At 38.9% G+C, this 23,119-nt stretch overlaps 2 protein-coding genes across 2 annotated transcripts in view; one reads left to right on the top strand and one right to left on the bottom strand.

Annotated features, from left to right (window-relative positions):
• The window catches only part of LOC110489149 (serine-rich adhesin for platelets), a 29,215-nt gene extending 25,003 nt beyond the window's left edge, over positions 1-4,212 (bottom strand). The window contains exon 1 of the mRNA XM_021561766.2: positions 4,081-4,212. The gene's annotated coding sequence lies outside the window, so the exon portion shown is untranslated. The remainder of the gene's footprint in view (positions 1-4,080) is intronic.
• Positions 4,213-10,215: 6,003 nt separating this feature from the next.
• Positions 10,216-20,718, top strand: LOC110489143 (centrosome-associated protein 350). The gene is made up of 8 exons (XM_021561745.2): positions 10,216-10,370; positions 11,012-11,122; positions 11,319-11,406; positions 11,596-11,762; positions 15,987-16,107; positions 16,531-16,678; positions 17,481-17,720; positions 20,548-20,718. Exons 2-8 carry the CDS (start codon positions 11,048-11,050, stop codon positions 20,603-20,605), a joined length of 897 nt encoding a protein of 298 aa, XP_021417420.2. The 5' UTR covers positions 10,216-10,370; positions 11,012-11,047; the 3' UTR covers positions 20,606-20,718.
• Positions 20,719-23,119: the final 2,401 nt, after the last annotated feature.

Below are 23,119 nucleotides of genomic sequence, written 5' to 3'. Positions count from 1 at the left end.
AAAGGGTACCAAAACATTTCTGCAGTATTGAAGGTCCCCAAGAACACAGTGGCCTCCATCATTCTTAAATGGAAGAAGTTTGGAAACACCAAGACTCTTCCTAGAGCTGGCCGCCCGGCCAAACATGGAATTGGGGGAGAAGGGCCTTGGTCTGGGAGGTGACCAAGAACCTGATGGTCACTCTGACTCTGTGAAGATGGGAGAATCTTTGAGAAGGACAACTATCTCTGCAGTACTCCACCTATCAGGCCTTTATTGTAGAGTGGCCAGACGGAAGCCACTCCTCAGTAAAAGGCACTTGACAGCCCGCTTGGAGTTTGCCAAAAGGCAGGTAAAGACTCTCAGACCATGAGAAACAAGATTCTCTAGTCTGATGAAACCAAGATTGAACTCTTAGCCTGCATGCCAAGCGTCATGTCTGGAGGAAACCTGGCACCATCCCTATGGTGTAACGGGTCCTATGTGTAGCTAGTGTAGAGAGTCAGGCGTAGGACAGCAGATATGAGTATTCAACGTACTTTTACTCAAAATGTCAAAGATACAAAGTAACAAATAAACGCACAACATGACAGACCAAAAATACAATAAACAACCACTCACAAAAAAACATGGGGAAACAGAGGATTAAATAATGAAACAGTAATTGTGGGATTGAAATCAGGTGTGTAAAACAAAGACAAAACAAATGGAAAATGGTGGCTAGAAGGCCAGTGACATTGACCGCCGAACACCGCCCGAACAAGGAGAGGGACCGACTTTGGCGGAAGTCGTGACATACGGTGAAGCATGATGGTGGCTGAATCATGCTGTGGGGATGTTTCAGTGGTAGGGACTGGGAGTACTAAAAGTACAGAAAGATCCTTGATGAAAACCTGCTCCAGAACTTTCAGGACCTCAGACTGGGGTGAAGGTTCACCTTCCAACAGGACAACAACCCTAAGCACACAGCCAAGACAACGCAGGGGTGGCTTCGGGACAAGTCTCTGAATTTCATTGAATGGCCCAGCCAGAGACGGACTTGATTGAACATCTCTGGAGAGACCTGAAAATAGCTCTGCAGCAACGCTCCCCATCCATCCTGACAGAGCTGGAGAGGATCTACAGAAAATAATGGGATAAACTCCCCAAAGACTGCTGTGCCAAGCTTGTAGCTGCCAAAAGTGCTTCAACAAAATACAAAGTAAAGGGTGAATACTTATGTAAATGTATATAACTTTTTTTTCTTGTATATATAAACTGTTTTTTTTTATAAACAGTTTTTGCTTTGTCATTATGGGGTATTGTGTGTAGATTGATGAGGGGGGGAAAGTATTTAATCAGTTTTAGAATAAGGTTGTAACCTAACAAAATGTGGAAAAAGTCAAGGGGTCTGAATACTTTCCAAAGGCACTGAATTGTGTATTCGAGGTTGTGTAGTCAGGTGCCACATCCTCGTGCAGTAACTCACACGGCTAACTATCGCATTGAGTCAGCATTAGCTGCTGACTTGGAGGATGCCATCTAAGTCACTACACAGTACTGTAAGTGTAGGAACCTGTCAAGAGTTATATTAAATCATGGCATATTTGAATGCCACTGGTTTCTAGATACTGTATGCCTGTACAAAGGCTTATATTTAAAAAAATATATGTTGGGATTTTAACCTACACACAGTCCAATTAAAATAATAAATAATGTAGTGAGGGTTTTAGATAAAACCACTGTCAAATGTTATATTAATTGTGACACAAGCATACTATAGATACACAGTGCCTTCAGAAAGTATTCACAGTGCTTCACTTTTTAAAAACAATTTGTTTTTTACAAAGTAGGAATTAAATGGATTTAATTGTAATTTTTTGTTGATGATCTGTACTCTGTAATGTCAAAGTGAAAGACAAATTATAAAATTGGTTACATTTTTTTTTTTTTAAACACACTAATATACAGTATCTTGATTAGATAAGTATTCAACCCCATGAGTCAAAACATGTTAGAATCACCTTTGGCACATTTCAAGCTCTGTCAAGTTTGTTGTTGATCATTGCTAAACAGCCGTGTTTCATCTCTTGCCATAGATTTTCAATCCAATTGAAGACAAAACTGTAACTAGGCCACTAGAACTAGAACTTTCTGCTGAAAGGTACATTTGTTTCCCAGTATCTGTTGGAAAATCCTCTAGGATTTTGCCTGTGCTTAGCTCTATTCCGTTTCTTTTTATCGTAAAAAACTCCCTTTTCCTTGCCGATGGCAAGCATACCCATAACATGATGGGGCACCACCATGCTTGAAAATATGAAGAGTGGTACTCAGCAGAGGTGGGACCAAGTCACTATTTTTTGAGTCACAAGCAAGTCTCAAGTCACAAGGTCCGAGTCGCAAGTGGAGTCCCAAGTAGAACGGCTCGAGTCTCGAGTCAAGTCCAACTTGTGCATTCTAAGAGCAAGTCAAGTCGAGTAGTCACAAGTTTTTTCAAGTCAGGTCTCAAGTCAAGTAAAACAAATCTATACATGCAATGACTTGTTCAACTACAAATATTTGCCTATTTATTGAGTCTACCAGGCAGCCCTTTTCATTATTTTGAATTTTGTAATTGTAAAATAGGCACCATGTAGCAGTCTTAAGGGTATGAAATCAGCAGAAGGCAAGGCAGGTTGACGTGCTCAAAGTGTAGACTTATTTACAGGTCCTAGTAATCCAATAGTGAAAGTGCCTTATCATACAAAATACACAATCGGATTGACCAAATACACAACGGCAATAGCCCAAAAGACCATAGGACCATACAATTAACCAATTTGCAATTACAACCCATAAACTGGGTTCTACGATGTAAATGGCAATTTCCACATCCATTGTTACATAGGTACATTCGTGTTAATGAGACTTAATGATTATTGATGACATATTCATCTAAACGTGTGAAAGCAACAGCAAACGTTTCAACAAGAGAACAACGTGCTCTCCACTGGGGGAGTTTGGAGAGCACAAGTGAAAAGACGCGCCTATGGTGCATACTCTCTGCAGTAGACTAATAATACACTTTAACAACACATTTCAAATACAAGCTTCATAAGTAAATGATCAATTTCATGCAATTTTGACTTCATGAAAGACCAGTAGGAGAAAACTGAGGATGGACAAACAATATTGTAGTTACTCTACAATACTAACCTAATTGACAGAGTGAAAAGAAGGAAACTTGTACAGAATAAAAAATATTCCAAAACATGAATACTGTTTGCAATAAGTGCCTTATTGCAAACAGGATGCATATTTTGGAATATTTGTATTCTGTACAAGCATCCTTCTTTTCACTCTGTCAATTAGGTTAGTATTGTGGAGCAACTACAATGTTGTTTCTCCTATCATAGCCATTAAACTCTGTAACTGTTTTAAAGTCACCATGTTGAAATCCATGAAGATTTTTCTTCCTCTCCCCGGCAACTGAGTTAGGAAGGACGCCTATAGTGACTGGTTGTATTGATTCATCATCCAAAGTGTAATTAAAAACTTCACCATGCTCAAAGGGATATTCCATGTCTGATTTTTTTTACCCATCTTCCAATAGGTCCCCTTCTTTGCGAGGCATTGGGAATCCTTCCTGGACTTTGTGGTTGAATCTGTGTTCGAAATTCGAAGCTCGACAGAGTCCATCCAATTTACTTTGTGACTTGTTAAGCACATTTTTACTCCTGAACTTATTTAGGTTTGTCATAACAAAAGGGTTGAATACTTATTGACTAAAGACATTTTTGCTTTTCATTTTTTATGAACTTGTAAAATTGTCAAAAAACATAATTCCACTTTGACATCATGGGGTATTGCATGTAGGCCAGGGACAAAAACATCTCAGTTGAATACTTTCAGAAGGCACTGTACTATGTGAAAATATGGAAGCATTCAATGCCAGTAACATAACCTTATATTTATTGTTGTGAAGTTAACCTAAGCAACATTATTCTCTATCATCTTTAAGCAACCATGGCAACCCTCCTTGTTGAACTTAATCAGTCTGAGATAAGCAGGTAATGGAAACAAAATAACGAAAACAAATGTTTAACTAAATGTTTTCAGAAAAAAAGAACAACAAGCGCTTACCCGTGTGTGGTGTTGAGCAAAAGTCTGAGGATGAAACTGTCTGTATCAGCTGCAGATGATGTGTAGAGCCTCTCTCTCTCTCCGTCTCGCCGCTCTCCTTTTCTCCCAGTGTCACTACCCTCTGTTCTTCCTAGTGACAGCACAGGAGAGGCAACCTATTAAGTGGAAACTCTCACCTGCACACCCACTCAATTACTAGTCACAACTAACAGAGAGGAGGAGACTACAGGCAGAGAGCTGGCTGGGAGGGTTAAAACTACCATACAAGCGCCCAGAGATCAAATTAGGGTAAACTTCCAGCTCGCTAACTCAAATCCACACCTATAATCTCAGGAACCAGGACCAAATCTTGAGTGCGCTGGTCAGTTGACAGATGGTCATGTGAGACTAATTAATAGAATTATGTTATCAGACACATTTATGATAAAACGTCATTAGAGCAAAGTGATACAACAGGTCATAGTCACATCTTTAACATCTGCAACCCAAAACAATCGGATAGATATTATACATCTCCTCTCTTTATTTACCTATCACCTCATTTTCCTTTTCTTTTCCAAACAAAATGGTCCTACAGTCTCCTACAACTTTGCTGCCTCATGGGTTTATTGTGAGATAATTCCTATGCCGGGGAGGTGATTTTGGGGAACATTATGGTTTCTGTTCAACACAATGTGAAATCACCCCCCCCCCCCCCCCCCCCCCTCTGTCAGGAATAAACCCCCTTGACAATTACCTCTTTGTGGCATTGTGGCTCTTGGAATGTGGAATACCTAACCTGGGAACCACACAAAAAAATCCCTCCTTCTAATAAACCTGACCGTTTTATGAGAAGAAGAACCCCTAAAAGAAAAGACACACAAAGGCTGGTTTATATTTTAGTTCTCTTATGGAATTGTACACACTACATCCAAAGATAATTCTTTGCATACACACTACATCCAAAGATAATTCTTTGCATACACACTACAACCAAATATATACTTCTTTGCGTACACACAACAACCAAATATAATTCTTTACACAAATCCATTCCATGTTAGTTTTCATGGTCAGTATAGTTGGCACAAAGCTATTACTCATGAAAGTGTCTATCGTAGTGAAATTGTAAGAATTTAAAATATTAAGTGACCTACTGTATTTGTATTTCAAATGCATTATTTCACATTAGTTTAAACTTATTTTATAATTGAAAAACGTCAAGTAAAATCCCCCCACCAACCTACCGAAACTACAAGGATATGTGACATAAACATACTTTACAATTGATTCCATCACACTCTATGTGTTGTTTTCTTTACTTTTTTCATACGTTTGTTACATATGTTTCCTTTACATTTGTTATACGTTTGTTATATATGTTTCCTTTACATTTGTTATATATGTTTATGTCACGCCCTGGCCTTAGTATTCTTTCTTTATTAAGTTGGTTAGGCCAGGGTGTGACATGGGTGATTTATGTGTCTTGTTTTGTCTAGGGGTTTTGTAGTCTATGGGGTTGTGTTCAGTTGAGTGTTCTAGGTAAGTCTATGGTTGCCTGGAGTGGTTCTCAATCAGAGGCAGGTGTTTATCGTTGTCTCTGATTGGGAACCATATTTAGGCAGCCATATTCTTTAGGTATCTTGTGGGTGATTGTTCCTGTTTCTGTGTTTTGCACCAGTTAGGACTGTTTCGGTTTTTCCACGTTTTCTTATTTTGTATAGTGTTCACGTTTTCATCTTTCATTAAAGATGTTTATAAATAACCACGCTGCATTTTGGTACTCCTCTCCTTCACAGGAAGAAAACCGTTACAGTTTACTTTACATTTGTTACATGTTTGTTATATATATTTCCTTTATATTTGTAATATGTTTGTTATATATGTTTCCTTTATATTTGTTATATGTTTGTTATATATGTTTTCTTTATATTTGTAATATGTTTGTTATATATGTTTCCTTTATATTTGTTATATGTTTGTTATATATGTTTCCTTTATATTTGTAATATGTTTGTTATATATGTTTCCTTTATATTTGTTATATGTTTGTTATATATGTTTCCTTTATATTTGTAATATGTTTGTTATATATGTTTCCTTTATATTTGTTATATGTTTGTTATATATGTTTCCTTTATATTTGTAATATGTTTGTTATATATGTTTCCTTTATATTTGTTATATGTTTGTTATATATGTTTCCTTTATATTTGTAATATGTTTGTTATATATATATATTTCCTTTATATTTGTAATATGTTTGTTATATATATATATTTCCTTTATATTTGTTATATGTTTGTTATATATATTTCCTTTATATTTGTAATATGTTTGTTATATATATTTCCTTTATATTTGTAATATGTTTGTTATATATATTTCCTTTATATATGTTATATGTTTGTTATATATATTTCCTTTATATTTGTTATATGTTTGTTATATATATTTCCTTTATATTTGTAATATGTTTGTTATATATGTTTCCTTTATATTTGTAATGTTTGTTATATATGTTTCCTTTATATTTGTTGTATGTTTGTTATATATATTTCCTTTATATTTGTTATATGTTTGTTATATATGTTTCCTTTACATTTGTTACATGTTTGTTATATATATTTCCTTTATAATTGTAATATGTTTGTTTTATGTTTTCTTTATATTTGTAATATGTTTGTTATATATGTTTCCTTTATATTTGTAATATGTTTGTTATATATATATATATATTTCCTTTATATTTGTAATATGTTTGTTATATATGTTTCCTTTATATTTGTAATATGTTTGTTATATATATTTCCTTTATATTTGTAATATGTTTGTTATATATATATATATTTCCTTTATATTTGTAATATGTTTGTTATATATGTTTCCTTTATATTTGTAATGTTTGTTATATATGTTTCCTTTATATTTGTTGTATGTTTGTTATATATATTTCCTTTATATTTGTTATATGTTTGTTATATATGTTTCCTTTATATTTGTTATATGTTTGTTATATATATTTCCTTTATAATTGTAATATGTTTGTTTTATGTTTTCTTTATATTTGTTACATGTTTGTTATATATATTTCCTTTATATTTGTTATATGTTTGTTATATATATTTCCTTTATATTTGTTATATGTTTGTTATATATGTTTCCTTTATATTTGTTACATGTTTGTTATATATGTTTCCTTTATATTTGTAATATGTTTGTTATTTATATTTCCTTTATATTTGTTATATGTTTGTTATATATATTTCCTTTATATTTGTAATATGTTTGTTATATATATATATATATTTCCTTTATATTTGTTATATGTTTGTTATATATATTTCCTTTATATTTGTAATATGTTTGTTATATATATTTCCTTTATATTTGTTATATGTTTGTTATATATGTTTCCTTTATATTTGTAATATGTTTGTTATATATGTTTCCTTTATATTTGTTATATGTTTGTTATATATATTTCCTTTATATTTGTAATATGTTTGTTATATATGTTTCCTTTATATTTGTTATATGTTTGTTATATATATTTCCTTTATATTTGTTATATGTTTGTTATATATATTTCCTTTACATTTGTTACATGTTTGTTATATATATTTCCTTTACATTTGTTACATGTTTGTTATATATATTTCCTTTATATATGTTTCCTGTACATTTTGTCCCAACCGGCATTTTCATATGTTATCACCAAGTATCATCATGCAAAATGTTTCCTCGGTGTAAAAGACAACAATAATAAGAGTTTACCAACAAGTGAACAGCCAGATGAGGTCGGCATACACTGTATTGTGCTTCAGCACATCCTCCCATTTGTCCAGCTATTGACAGAAAAGGACATGCCTTGGAAAATAGTAGTTGAGTGTACCTTTTAATTTTTATTTCACAGTTATTTATTTAAAATATATTTTTTATTTATATTTATTTTACCCCCTTATTCTCCCCAATTTCGTGGTATCCAATTGTTAGTAGCTACTATCTTGTCTCATCGCTACAACTCCCGTACGGGCTCGGGAGAGACGAAGGTTGAAAGTTAACCAAGCCGCACTGCTTCTTAACACAGCGCGCATCCAACCCGGAAGCCAGCCGTACCAATGTGTCGGAGGAAACACCGTGCACCTGGCAACCTTGGTTAGCGTGCACTGCGCTCGGCCCGCCACAGGAGTCGCTGGTGCGTGATGAGACAAGGATATCCCTACCGGCCAAACCCTCCCTAACCTGGACGACGCTATGCTAATTGTGCGTCGCCCCACGGACCTCCCGGTCGTGGCCGGTTACGACAGAGCCTGGGTGCGAACCCAGAGTCTCTGGTGGCACAGCTGGCGCTGCAGTACAGCGCCCTTAACCACTGTGCCACCCGGGAGGCCCCTATTTCACCTTTATTTAACCAGGTAGGCCAGGTGAGAACAACAGTTGTTCTCACCTGGCCTACCTTCCTTGCAGTTACTGTATATGACCTGCATACATTATACCTTAGTGGTGAGTGTGTGAGAGTTACAATTATATGACCATTCAAAAACAAAACAGTCACCCTCCCAGATAATACCTACAGGCTCACATTTCATTTGAATGCTGTGTTTTACTTTGAAACCAGACAATTCTTCTCCACAATGGAGAGAAGAACAGGAAAACAGGAGATAATAATGCTGTCATGCTCAATGCCCCAAAAGTATGACGAGTGATGAAAGTTGACATGGGCTGAATTTACAGGCCACTTGTAAATAAATCTCTTGTTCCAAGTAATGAAAGCATGATTTACTTATTTCAGTGGGGATTTATTGTAAATAATGTTCAGGTAATGAATGCGAATGAAACTCGGACCACTCGGAAAGCAGTGTTATCCGTCACTAAATAATATTTCTCCACAACAGCAACCCAGCAATAATTTGGCTACACCATTAGTAACGGTAATGACCTGTGACCTATCTCTTTTTCCAGGCGAGACCTGTTCAATGCAAAACCAGTTTGAGCTATTCAAGGGAGACAAGTTTACATGTTTGTGTTTACTGGTTTTCCTAGCAGTCATTGACAACGGAAGCAAAGTGAAAAAATAAAGTATGATGGTCAGTGTCATACCAGTATGATGGTCAGTGTATGTTTGTCGGACAAAATTAGTATACAGTATATTTTATTATCTAATGCTTTTCTAATGTTACACAGTAGCCATTCAAATCAGCAGTGTATACAGTATCCGGGGCCTATGAAATGTACTGTATTGTAAATACTGTATGTGTAAGTGGTGTTGTACATACAGAGAAAGTGTAAAAACATACAAAAGATCACACATGTAGATAGCAGGGATGAAGAGCATTATATCAGAATTCCTATCACTTTAATTTCTCCTTGACGGATAGAAAATGTGACCATCGAACTGAGATTCAATCATATTGCAAAGTCAAGTGAAAATGTGAATGTTGCCAAAACTATAAAGTGTGTATTGTAATAGTTTTGATTATGATTGTGTATTATCGCTCATGTAAAAGTGCCACAATATGACATTCACTCTTCAGAAGCAAACAAATTAGGATGGAAAACAGATATATCCTGCACAAGGTAAGCAAAATGCCAATATGTTGAATCAAAGAAAACAGCTCGTTTTGCATGGCCTTTCAGAGCCATGACCATTCATTTATTTATTGCATAAACAAAGACCATCAATGCAAAATGATATGCAACCAAAGGGCTGTGTTTGAAACACATGCCGTTGTCCTTTGGGTCATTATTTTGTACGGTGTCCATATTAGGACAACCTAAGCATGTCTTGGCTGTCTGAATATTGATACCATAAATATGATATAACCCTATATAATACAGTGTGTTGTGCATTACTATCAAATATTACAGAAAATATCAGCCAGTAGATACAATTCAGGACTGTCTACTCGAATATGCCATTGAAAGGAAGACACTTAATTTTCCTCCGGCTCATCAAGATAGGCCTACAGTAGTTTGTAAAATGATTGGAATTGACAGTGGCCAGCATTAAACTGCATCAATAACACCACCCACCTTACTGTGTTTTTATGAGGAGGCTCGGGAGGCAAAATTAAGCTGCTGTCTGGAAGAACATGGCCCGGGACACAGCATGACTAAGAAGATTAGATAAGATTTACTCGTGAGCAACACTGCTCTCACAGCACTGGACACAGCAACAGGTCAGTGGGTACTACATGGTGTTCTAGCATTCACCATGGAGTGTGACGGCATTGACCTGAAAAGAGCAGAGCTATTTTCATTCTGACATTCTGACTTTCATTCTCTTCACCTTCTGGCTGTTGGGAAAGGTCTGTATTTAGCCTCCTATCTGTCTGTATAGAAGGTAGCGCTATTACATGTTTGCTCATGCTATTACATGTTTGTTTGTAATGGTTTGTTGAAGCTCTCAGTGAACGAATCTCCAGAATTAGCTGTATTACAGAGACATCATCCGAATGGAGGTGGTAGAATTGTGGATGCAGTGTCGATTGCATATAGCCTGGTCCCAGATCTGTTTGTGCTGTCTCAATTTATATAGTCATTACACCCCCCCAAAAAAGCAGTAGGAGTTGGTAAGACAGCCCAAAGAGATCAGGGACCAGGCTTGATTTTATATTTCATGGAATTATGAACACGCCGTACACACACGTCACCAACAACTTAATAGAGAACTTCTATTTTTAAGTACTATTTTTAGTACTGCTGTATCATAAGTCTCGGAGCCTCACATTCTAAATGCTGGGTTGAAATCTCAAACACGAACCATTAAATAATCAAACTGGTGTCACTGGGGACAACACTGTCCACTCTATAGCATAAACCAGTCAGTATATTAACATGTATGTACTTATGGAACCCACAATAGAGATAGAGACACACAAAACGGTTTGAGTGACACAGTAAAATAATGTCCTATGGGCACACCTCAACAACAGCTTTCTTTTCTCAGGCAGGATAGGAGAATGTGAGGTGATACTACAACAGCATGGTGATGCATGTCCTGTGGCGTGCGTTTGCATGGACATTCAAGGGTCTGCTATGTACCTGCAGGTTCTTCTGGGTGAGTGTGTGTCCTATAGCCTGGTCACAGATCTGTTTGTGCAACTCTTAGCCAAGAATGACAATGACCATAGGTGTTAACTATACAGCACAAACTGATCTAGGACCATGGGTTATGTGTCCTATCTGACAATTATATATTTGACAACCCTCGTGCTCTTGAAATACTGTTTGACTGTCATTGATTTTTGATGCAGGTGAGCCCATACTACTCAATCAAATACATGCCCAATGAACCTCATAGAACAGGAAAGGATCACAACCATCAAGTAAAACAAAAAACAGGTAACGATGAGGGTTGTCCTCAGTAAATAATGAAAACAGAACAAAATGTAGACTACTGTGATACAGACTGGCATAGGATTGGTGTTCTAAAGGATTACTCTAATTATCTCATCTATGTGTGTTGTAGAATACAATAGAATAGCATGCTCTAATTCTGGTCTCTGTATGTGTTGGATGATGGATTTTCAGTCTCTGCGGAAATACCAGGAAGTCATTGTAGCAGTGCCATGCAGAGGAGACTGTCCAAAGCTGAGAGGGAGATCCAGGCCCTCAAGACCCAGATTACCTTTGAGAGGGCTACATGGGAGAGGAAGTTTGTGGAAACGCAGAGGAAACAACAGGACCTCCGTTATCAGGTGTGTGTGTGTGTGTGTACCAAGCTTGAGAAAGCTACAGTAAGGGAAGAGTTCTGTCGCTCTATCGCTGAAAGGCTGAGGGAGACTGAGCCTCTTCTGAGCGCAGAGGTCCCAGGGACCAGAAGTGGGCATCTATTAGCTCAGTGTTCTATCAGGCAGCAGCCCACGCCATTGGCTACAGAGGTAGGAAACATCAGGACTGGTTCGGTGAGAAATCTGAGACCACATCAACCTTACTGGACATTATGCACAAAGCACACAGGGCTACTCTCAACAGCCCCACATGTGCTACCCTCTGCAAGCAATGGCGTGCATCACTCAAGGAAGTACAAACGACCTTGAGTGCTCTGCAGAATGAATGATAGACGATTAAGGCACAGGAAATCCAAATTTATGCCGACAAAAACGACATGCACCATTTCTCACCTAAAGCTATCTATGTCCCTAGAAGTCGCTCCATCACCCCCCTGAAACAGCTGATGGTCTGACTCTCTTGAAGGACCAAAACCAGATCCTGATGATCTCCTAAAGACCACTCCATCCTTGGGAGAACTGCCTGTCCGTCCACTCATTCAATACGTCAACCAATCACCAACCATCCAAAAGGGGTTATTAGCTCTCCGTTCCCTCAAGAACAACAAGGCTCCTGTCACTGACAGCATCCCAGCAGAGCTACTTAAGAAGGGAGGTTACTCTGCACCAGAACGCTCCACCAGTACATCACTGAGGTTGGGACCGGGAGATTGTACCCCAACAGTGGTGGGATGCAAACATTGTCACCATCTATAAGAACAAGGGTGACAAGTTAATCTGCAGCAACAGCCGAGGGATATCCCTTCTGGCTGTTACCGTCATGGTCCTGGCCAAGGTGATGCTGTACAGGCTGATGAACAACATCGCAGAGGAACTGTTGCCATAGTCACAATGCGGCTTCAGAAAGAACAGGAGTACGGTCGACATGATTTTCACTGCATGGCAACTCCAGGAGAAGTGCTGTGAACAACAACAGGACCTTTTCATGGCCCTTGTCGACTTCTTCAAGGCCTTCGACACTGTGAGCAAGGAACTACTATGGGGCATTCTACTTAAATTTGGCTGTCCAGACAAATTTGTCAACATCCTTTGCCAGTTCCATGATAGGATGATGTCTTGGGTTGCCATAGGAGGGCAGGAGTCAGTGCCCTTTTGAGTAAGCATCGGTGTGAGGCAGGGGTGTGTGCTGGCACCTGAACTAATTAAGATCTTCCTCCTATGTGTCAACCAGCTTCTCCACAAGGAGCTTGAGGACAGCAGCGCGGTTGCTGTGGACTTCAGGCTGGATGGAAACCTATTCAACATCAAATCAAATAAAATCAAATCAAATGTATTTATAAAGCCTTTCTTACATCAGCTGATATCTCAAAGTGCTGTACAGAAACCCAGCCTAAAACCCAAACAGGAAGCAATGCAGGTGTAGAAGTACAGTGCCTTGCGAAAGTATTCGGCCCCCTTGAACTTTGTGACCTTTTGCCAAATTTCAGGCTTCAAACATAAAGATATAAAAATGTATTTTTTGTGAAGAATCAACAACAAGTGGGACACAATCATGAAGTGGAATGACATTTATTGGATATTTCAAACTTTTTTAACAAATCAAAAACTGAAAAATTGGGCGTGCAAAATTATTCAGCCCCCTTAAGTTAATACTTTGTAGCGCCACCTTTTGCTGCGATTACAGCTGTAAGTCGCTTGGGTATGTCTCTATCAGTTTTGCACATCGAGAGACTGAAATTTTTTCCCATTCCTCCTTGCAAAACAGCTCGAGCTCAGTGAGGTTGGATGGAGAGCATTTGTGAACAGCAGTTTTCAGTTCTTTCCACAGATTCTCGATTGGATTCAGGTCTGGACTTTGACTTGGCCATTCTAACACCTGGATATGTTTATTTTTGAACCATTCCATTGTAGATTTTGCTTTATGTTTTGGATCATTATCTTGTTGGAAGACAAATCTCCATCCCAGTCTCAGGTCTTTTGCAGACTCCATCAGGTTTTCTTCCAGAATGGTCCTGTATTTGGCTCCATCCATCTTCCCATCAATTTTAACCATCTTCCCTGTCTCTGCTGAAGAAAAGCATGCCCAAACCATGATGCTGCCACCACCATGTTTGACAGTGGGGATGGTGTGTTCAGGGTGATGAGCTGTGTTGCTTTTACGCCAAACATAACATTTTGCATTGTTGCCAAAAAGTTCAATTTTGGTTTCATCTGACCAGAGCACCTTCTTCCACATGTTTGGTGTGTCTCCCAGGTGGCTTGTGGCAAACTTTAAACAACACTTTTTATGGATATCTTTAAGAAATGGCTTTCTTCTTGCCACTCTTCCATAAAGGCCAGATTTGTGCAATATACGACTGATTGTTGTCCTATGGACAGAGTCTCCCACCTCAGCTGTAGATCTCTGCAGTTCATCCAGAGTGATCATGGGCCTCTTGGCTGCATCTCTGATCAGTCTTCTCCTTGTATGAGCTGAAAGTTTAGAGGGACGGCCAGGTCTTGGTAGATTTGCAGTGGTCTGATACTCCTTCCATTTCAATATTATCGCTTGCACAGTGCTCCTTGGGATGTTTAAAGCTTGGGAAATCTTTTTGTATCCAAATCCGGCTTTAAACTTCTTCACAACAGTATCTCGGACCTACCTGGTGTGTTCCTTGTTCTTCATGATGCTCTCTGCGCTTTTAACGGACCTCTGAGACTATCACAGTGCAGGTGCATTTATACGGAGACTTGATTACACACAGGTGGATTGTATTTATCATCATTAGTCATTTAGGTCAACATTGGATCATTCAGAGATCCTCACTGAACTTCTGGAGAGAGTTTGCTGCACTGAAAGTAAAGGGGCTGAATAATTTTGCACGCCCAATTTTTCAGTTTTTGATTTGTTAAAAAAGTTTGAAATATCCAATAAATGTCGTTCCACTTCATGATTGTGTGCCACTTGTTGTTGATTCTTCACAAAAAAATACAGTTTTATATCTTTATGTTTGAAGCCTGAAATGTGGCAAAAGGTCGCAAAGTTCAAGGGGGCCGAATACTTTCGCAAGGCACTGTATAGTGGCTAGGAAAAACTCCCTAGAAAGGCCAGAACCTAGGAAGAAACCTAGAGAGGAACCAGACTATGAGGGGCGGCCAGTCCTCTTCTGGATGTGCCGGGTGGAGATTATAGCAGAACATGGCCAAGATGTTCAAATGTTCATAGATGACCAGGAGGGTCAAATAATAATAATCACAGTGGTTGTCGAGGGTGCAACAGCACCTTAGGAGTAAATGTCAGTTGGCTTTTCATGGCCGATCATTCAGAGTATCTATACTGCTCCTGCTGTCTCTAGAGAGTTGAAAACAGCAGGTCTGGGACTGGTAGCATGTCCGGTGAAAAGGTCAGGTTTCCATAGCCGCAGGCAGAACAGTTGAAATTGGAGCAGCAGCACGGCCAGGTGGACTGGGGACAGCAATGAGTCATCAGACCAGGTAGTCCTGAGGCATGGTCCTAGGGCTCAGGTCCTCCGAGAGAGAGAAAGAAAGAGAGAATTAGAGAGAGCATACTTAAATTCACACAGGACACCGGATAAGACAGGAGAAATACTCCAGATATAACAGACTTACCCTAGCCCCCCGACACATAAACTACTGCAGCATAAATATTGGAGGCTAAACATAACATCATAAACATCAGGAGGCTCCAAGCAACCACCAAGGTTTTGATGGAGCAGGTTCTTGAGCTGCAGTATGTTAATGATGGTGCTCTTGTGGCCCACACTCCAGAAGACCTTCAGTCCGTCCTTGTAGCGGCTGTGAGGGTCTATAGCAGGATGGGACTGTCTATCAACACCTTGGCCGGCGGTCTGCAAGGGGGACAGATGAAGCCCTATCAGGACCAGCTGAAAATGTTGCTGAAGAAGTGCAACATCAAACCCACAGACCTGGAGGATGCTGCTGCTGACCGTTCCACCTCTGTACACCTGGTGTACAGAGGTGGGAAGAGAAGAGCACAAAGAGACAGCAAAAACAGTCCAGGAGACATACTACCATGTCTGCATATGCCAAACAGACTGCATACTCCCCACCTGCAATAAAGTTTGTGGATCTCGGATTGGACTCTATAGTCACCAAAGAATTCACCGTGTGTGTGTTTCATCATTTAGTCATAATAATAACTTGATGACAACTTTGTTTTATTTTCATCAGCTGATATCTGAGACTGTAGCCAGGCCTGGAAGTCTACTTCAGGTGGGCAGCTTCGAGGACCTTGGCGATTCAGAGGTGAAGAACAGACATCCTTACGATGAAAAGGACCAGGACACCTCAAGTAAATCACATGATCAACAGTACTTGATTTGCTGTAATCATCACATGGGATTTAAAGGGACATTGCACTCCAGCATAAAAGTTAGTCAGATGTTTCCATACCTCAAAAGTAGACTAATGTTCAGATAGGTCCACGTCACAGGCTATTTGTTGCGTAGATCAAGCTATATGCTTTAATCCCAAATTAATGGAAAAGATAAGCGTTTTCCTCTTTCCAGATTTTATTTGGTGCTTATCTTTTCCATTCATTTGTGGTTAAGGCATATACCTAGATCTACTCACTCAAACTTTTGGAACATGTACCATTGGACTAGTTTTGAGGTCTGAAAACATCGGACAAATGTTTATTCTGAAGTGTAATCTCCCTTTAATATCTGTGTTTTGAATAGGAAATAATAATCTTATCCATGACTTAAAATAACAGGCAGCTTGAGCCATTCCAACCAAAGCAGAGGGTCTGAGACGATGTCATCAACAGGCGACACATGCCAAAGCAGCTTGTCTGGCAGACAGGTCTCATTGAACTCAGCATTTGGCTCCAGACCCATTTCTGCTCTGTCTACAGCCACCAGGTAGAGCCATTTCTCTTCACCTGCTCCCAGCTGTGTCAAAAGGCCATTACACTTAAAAATGTTTGGCACTTGTTTTCAGACCTAAAATGGGTCCATGGAATGCAGCATGTACTTTCCAGATTTGCAGTGCTTACCTTTTCCATTAATTTGGAGTTGAGGCATGTAGCTGTATCTACACAAACAATGACTACTTTTGAGGTTTGTAAAGGCTGTGTCTACACAGGCAGCCCAATTCTGATATTTTTTCCACTAATTGGTGTTTTGACCAATCACATGAGATCTTTTTCAGAACTGATCTGATAGATAAAAATACCAATTGGTGAAACAAAGATCAGAATTGGGCTGCCTGTGTAAACATAGCCAAACAGACCTGGGTTAAAATACATGCGTGGTTAACTATTTGTAATTTAAATATATTTGTTATTTATTTGAGTATTTTAAAATAATGTGTCTAAAATCAACCACTTTGATGTATTTGAAAGTATTATTTTTGAAATAATCCTATAAATAGCCTACGATTTCAAACAATTTTCTAATATTTGTTTCCAAATACATAATTTCAAACACCCCTAGGACCAAACAGACCTGGGTTCAAATGCATGGAGTATTTAAATATGTGTATTTGAAAATACACTGCCTGTATATTATTCAAAAGAAAAATGTCTTTGAAAGTAATTGAAAAAACCCTAAATAGTATTTGAACCCAGGTCTGATCTGAAAACTTTGTTTTTAGAGTGTAATGTCCCTTGAAATCCTATTCATTTTAAGCCATCTAAAAAGAGCAAACCTTCCATCCCCCCAGTGGGAGCTCCTGGAGGAGCTACATCGGTCCACACCGGGTCTTTGTGCCTCACTCCCCCCTAGACCTGCAGACGGGACACCGGGTTCGAGTCCTGCTGCCCTCGGGACGGATCAGCACAGGCACGATTCGTTACCTGGGCCACCTGGATGGGGAGCCAGACTTCCATATGGGAGTGGAGCTGGAATCACTTGAACACGGGCAGCAAGACGGCACACACAGGGGACAGTGCTACTTTGAATGGTAAGTGCTCTCTTTATTTACCATGAATGTGTAGTCTTAAATCAGTTATTCTGTGAGTAAGGGATGTTTCATCCTTGCATTTTTACATTGGTAGAATTGCTAGAGTTCTACTGTGGAGTATAAATATATCTCTATTTTTTGAGGTGACAGGAAAAGGTTCAACAGTGCTTTTAGTTATAACTGAAGGGTTTATTTACTTTAAATAAGTTATCCACTGAATCCTGTTGTTTACAGTAGTAGGGCCTCCAGGCCCCTCACACACACAAGTAACAATTGTGAACTTGAAACAATTGTTTACTGAAAAATATATTTATTTTATAAATGACATTGTGGACGTGGAATGATGGAAAGTTGTTTGATTTTGGAACGGTGTTTAGAGCCTATGGGGATGTTTGTACAAATCATATGTATGCACAATTGCTGTCTCCTATATCCCCCTAAAGCTAAGATGAAGAAAGTAAGGCATAATTTAACTGTACGCAATCCTACTATAAAAAAACTAAAAATGGACCCAAAAATCTAAAATCAACTCACTTTGAATTTCCATCACCTATCTGCAATTCCAAACAAATGTCAAATGTATTGGGAAGATGTCTTTGAAAACCCAATACCATGGAAGCAAGTCCTTAATAATGTCACATACAAAACACCAATAGATACTCAAGAGCCTTTCAGTTAGGGATTCTCTGGTACTTTTGGATTATTTTTAGCCAGTAGTTCTGAAAGTAGTGCCCACAAGCAAAAAGTGGTCCCCGAAAATTGTGTACAACATCACATATGTGCAGATATTTTCTCTCTCGCTCTGCTGTGTGTGATTCTTTTTAGCTGTCAACAAAGAAAATGCTGTCCATTTGGTGTATTGAGCAAGACTCTAAAGTAAGGTTCTGTATTGAAGAGGAGGAGGACATAATGCATCTGTTTTGGTACTGTCAGACAGTGAGCTTGTTTTGGCTACAGGTTCAAGGCTGGCTTTCCCATCACTCCATCAAACTACGTATTAACCCCCAACTCATTATCTTGGGTGACCTCAATGTCCATATCCCCTCAATTAATGACACAATACTTCTGCTAGGTAAAATATTAATATTCAAAACACAAAGTTCTACATCTCTAACACCCAACCTGTTTAAACAATTAATTAGCAATTCCCGGGGCCACCCACACATAAAATGAATGCACACAGGTCTGTAATGTGTTGTATCATGTGTGTTTATCGGTTTGAGTATCGTCATGTATTGTACATCGTCCTTCGTTTTTATCATTGTCTTGTCACTGTCATTATCGACTTGTTTGTATTTTGTTTAAAAAAAAAAGAATATAGCAAATATGGTTCCGTGCTCAAGACACACTTCAACTTGTGCTGCTGACATTGTCATTGGTTGACTTAACATGCAAATATCAACCTGAAATCAAACGTGAGTAGCACGTTTGAGAACAAAATGATATGAAATGCTATTTACAGTAGTATATACACTGTACATGCATACAATGGTATATGTGGGATGAGCACTAACACTGTTTTCTTTGTGTTCTGAAATACAATAACAGTCTTGTAGCATCAAATAGTAAAGGCTCATTATGCATTTCGATAAAAGTACACTATATATACAAACGTATGTGGACAGCCCTTCAAATGAGTGGATTCAGCAATTTCAACCACTGAGAGGAAAATAAAATTGAGCACACAGCAATGCAATCTCCATAGACAAACATTGGCAGTGGAATGGCCTTACTGAAGAGTTTAGTGACTTTCAACGTGGCAATGTCATAGGATGCCACCTTCCAACAAGACAGTTCATCAAATTTCTGCCCTGCTAAAGCTTCCCTGGTGGAAACGTCTAGGGAGCAACAACGGCTCGGCCGCCAAGTGGTAACCCACACAAGCTCACAGAACGGGACCGCCGAGTGCTGAAGCACGTAGCGTCTAAGAATCGTCTGTCCTCGGATGCAATACTCACTACCGAGTTCCAAACTGCCATTGGAAGCAACTGTTCATCGGGAACTGTGCAATGCCAAGCGTCGGCTGGAGTGGTGTAAAGCTCACTGCCATTGGACTCTGGAGCAGTGGAAATGCATTCTCTGGAGTGATTGATAACACTGGGTTTGGTGGATTCCAGGAGAACTCTACCTGCCGCAATGCATAGTGCCAAATGTAAAGTTTGGTGGAGGAGGAATAATGGTCTGGGGCTGTTTTTCATGGCTCGGTCTAGGCCCTTTAGTTCCAGTGAATGGAAAACATAATGCTACATCATTCAATGACATTCTAAACGATTCTGTAGTTTGTGGCAACAGTTTGGGGAAGGCCCTTTCTTGTTTCAGCATGACAATGCCCCTGTGCAAAAATCGAGATCCATACATAAATGGTTTGTTGAGATCTGTGTGGAAGAACTTGACTGGCCTGCACAGAGCCCTGACCTCAACCCCATCGAACACCTTTGAGATGAATTGGAATGCCGACTGCGAGCCAGGCCTAATCACCCAACATCAGTGCCCAACCTCACTAATGCTCTTGTGGCTGAAAGGAAGCAAGTCCATATAGCAATGTTCCAACATGAAAAGCCTTCCCAGAAGAGTGGAGGCTGTTATAGCAGCACATGGGGAGACCACTCCATACTAATGCCCATGATTTAGGAATGAGATGTTCAACGAGCAGGTGTCCACATACTTTTGGTCATGTAGTGTATTTATTTTCTTTAATCGGGAAAGTGATATTTTGTAGGGATATTTTTATAACACTGTGTTGTATTACCCAATGGTCTGCCTAGTTTTTACAAGGTACTGAAATCTAACTGCCATGTGGTGACTGTCTGTTTCCCTTCCCTTGCAGCGAGGCTGGCCATGGTGCCTTTGTGCCATTCACCAAGCTGTTGATGGCCTGGGAGTGATGACACCACAGTCTCTATGGTGGAGGGTCACATCTGGATGAATCATTTGAACTCTTTGGCATCAATCACGAATGGTCTCTGAAAGCAAACTTACACTACCGGTTTTTATTTATGTTTTACTATTTTCTACATTGTAGAATGATAGTGAAGACAACATGCTTCGAAGATCATAGAATTGTCAATATCGGACCTGTATTAAAGACCAACATTGGCTAAAGAAAAAGAGAACAAAATGATAAGAAATACTATATACAGTAGTATATACTGTACATGTATACAATGGTATATGTGGGATGAGCACTAACACTGTTTTCTTTGTGTTCAGAAATAAATAACACTCTTGTAGCCTCGAATAGTAATAGCTTATTATGCATTTCGATTAAAGTACACTAGACAGTATATCTTGTTCATGACATGGCTGATAGAAACATTTGGTATTATGGATATGCAATGCACATTTAGAGTCTCTCAATGACTACTAGAACATACAGTGCTGTGAAAAAGTCTTTGCCCCCTTTCTGATTTGATCTGTTTTTGCATATTATCAGATCTTCAACCAAAAGCTAATGTTAAAGGGAACCTGAGTTTACAAATAACAGAAAAAATGTATACTTATTTGTGTAATTATGGAACACCCAATTCCCCTGTGCGAAAAAGTAATTTCACTCAATAACTGGTTGTGCCACCTTTAGCTGCAATGACTGCAACCAAATGCTTCCTGTAGTTGTTGATCAGTCTCTCACATCGCCAAAATGTCAAATGTGTTGCTTTTTAGCCATTTTCATGTTGACTTGATTGTGTGTTTTGGATCATTGTCTTGCTGCATAACCCAGCTGCACTTCAGCTTCAGCTCACAGACTGATGGCCTGACATTTACCTGTAGAATTCTTTGATACAGAGCAGCATTCATGGTTCCTTCTACTAAGGCAAGTCGTCCAGGTCCTGAGGCAGCAAACCATCCCCAAACCATCACACCACCACCATGCTTGACCGTTTGTATAAGGTTCTTACTGTGGAATGCAGTGTTTGGTTTTTGCCAGACATAATGGGTATCAGTTGACCTGTGAATGCTGTACAATGAGAGAATTATACTCTTATATTAAAAATCATGATTTATGATACTGTCAAAACTGCTGTATCATGTGATTTGCATTTCTAATTCAGGACTCCAAAATAAAAGCTCACACTCATGAGGTGTCATAACATACATAGATTCTGGAGAAATCCAAGCACTCTCCTTAAAGGGATAATTTACTTTTTTGTTGAAGTTTTCGTTTATTTTCGTGAACTATCCCTTTATCTATCACTTTAATGCTGATGTCAATGTGAGGACTTATTGAATGACCGAGATGAGTTTCATCAAGCTGTTGTTATTACTGGATTATTGGTTATTGTACTGTGCAATGTGCAAATGTTTGATAATAGGGATCTCCAAACAGAGTTCCCATGAAGTGTTTACACATGGAACTATAAAGAAGTGTCTCAGAACTAAGTTATGTGGTACACTATGCATAATGCTCCATCTATTCATACCCAGCTTCCAATTAACTCATTCAACCCTTCTTCCCTGCAACTCTTCCCCAGGTTGTTGCTGCAAACGAGAACCTGGTAAAATAAGGGTAACATATATATATATTTCAAAATGTGCATAGTGTGGACAAATTACTCCAATCTTGGGTTGTATTTGGATGAATGATTGATCATTGCGAAATAAATCCTACCCATTTCCTCAAGCAGAGCATCGTTATGAAAAATAGCTATCCCAATTTCCTGTAACTTGGTTGTGCAACTATTTATGAACTATCTTTATGAGTCACACCGTACCTTATCAGTACTTATCTGTTCATCTTTAGAACCTCCGTAGGAGCATCGTTAAAGCTGTTTCCCAAAACCATCATTTCCAAACCTGCTCTTAAAAACAATTGTTATTTAATATTTGCCTCAGACCACACTTAGCTGTTCTAAGTGCATCTCCAGAGGCTTTTTTTGCCCTTCTGCGTCACTGTATTCACAGATCTACACTAAAAAACAATCCGTCTTTCTGTGACCGCCGATAACTTCAAAACGAATGTGATTCCTACCATTAAAAGTTTTGAATTTCTTTGTAATCGTTACTAACAAGCGAAGATTATGACGATGCTTCAAATGAGATGACTGTATTAAAAGATAAATACAGTAAAGACTTTTAAGTTAATTTAATGTTCATTTAATCAAGTTTTATTTTATTATTTTTTAAATTTAATTTTACCCCTTTTTCTCCCCAATTTTGTGGTATCCAATCAATTGTTGTAGTAGCTACTATCTTGTCTCATCGCTACAACTCCCGTACGGGCTCGGGAGAGACGAAGGTTGAAAGTCATGCGTCCTCCGATACACAACCCAACCAAGCCGCACTGCTTCTTAACACAGCACCAATGCACCAATGCGCCGGAGGAAACACTGTGCACCTGGCCACCTTGGTTAGTGTACACTGCGCCCAGCCCGCCACAGGAGTCGCTGGTGCGCGATGAGACA

The sequence above is a fragment of the Oncorhynchus mykiss genome, chromosome 2, assembly GCF_013265735.2.
Source record: "Oncorhynchus mykiss isolate Arlee chromosome 2, USDA_OmykA_1.1, whole genome shotgun sequence".
Lineage (NCBI taxonomy): Eukaryota > Metazoa > Chordata > Actinopteri > Salmoniformes > Salmonidae > Oncorhynchus > Oncorhynchus mykiss.
This window is presented reverse-complemented; position numbering and strand designations above follow the sequence as displayed.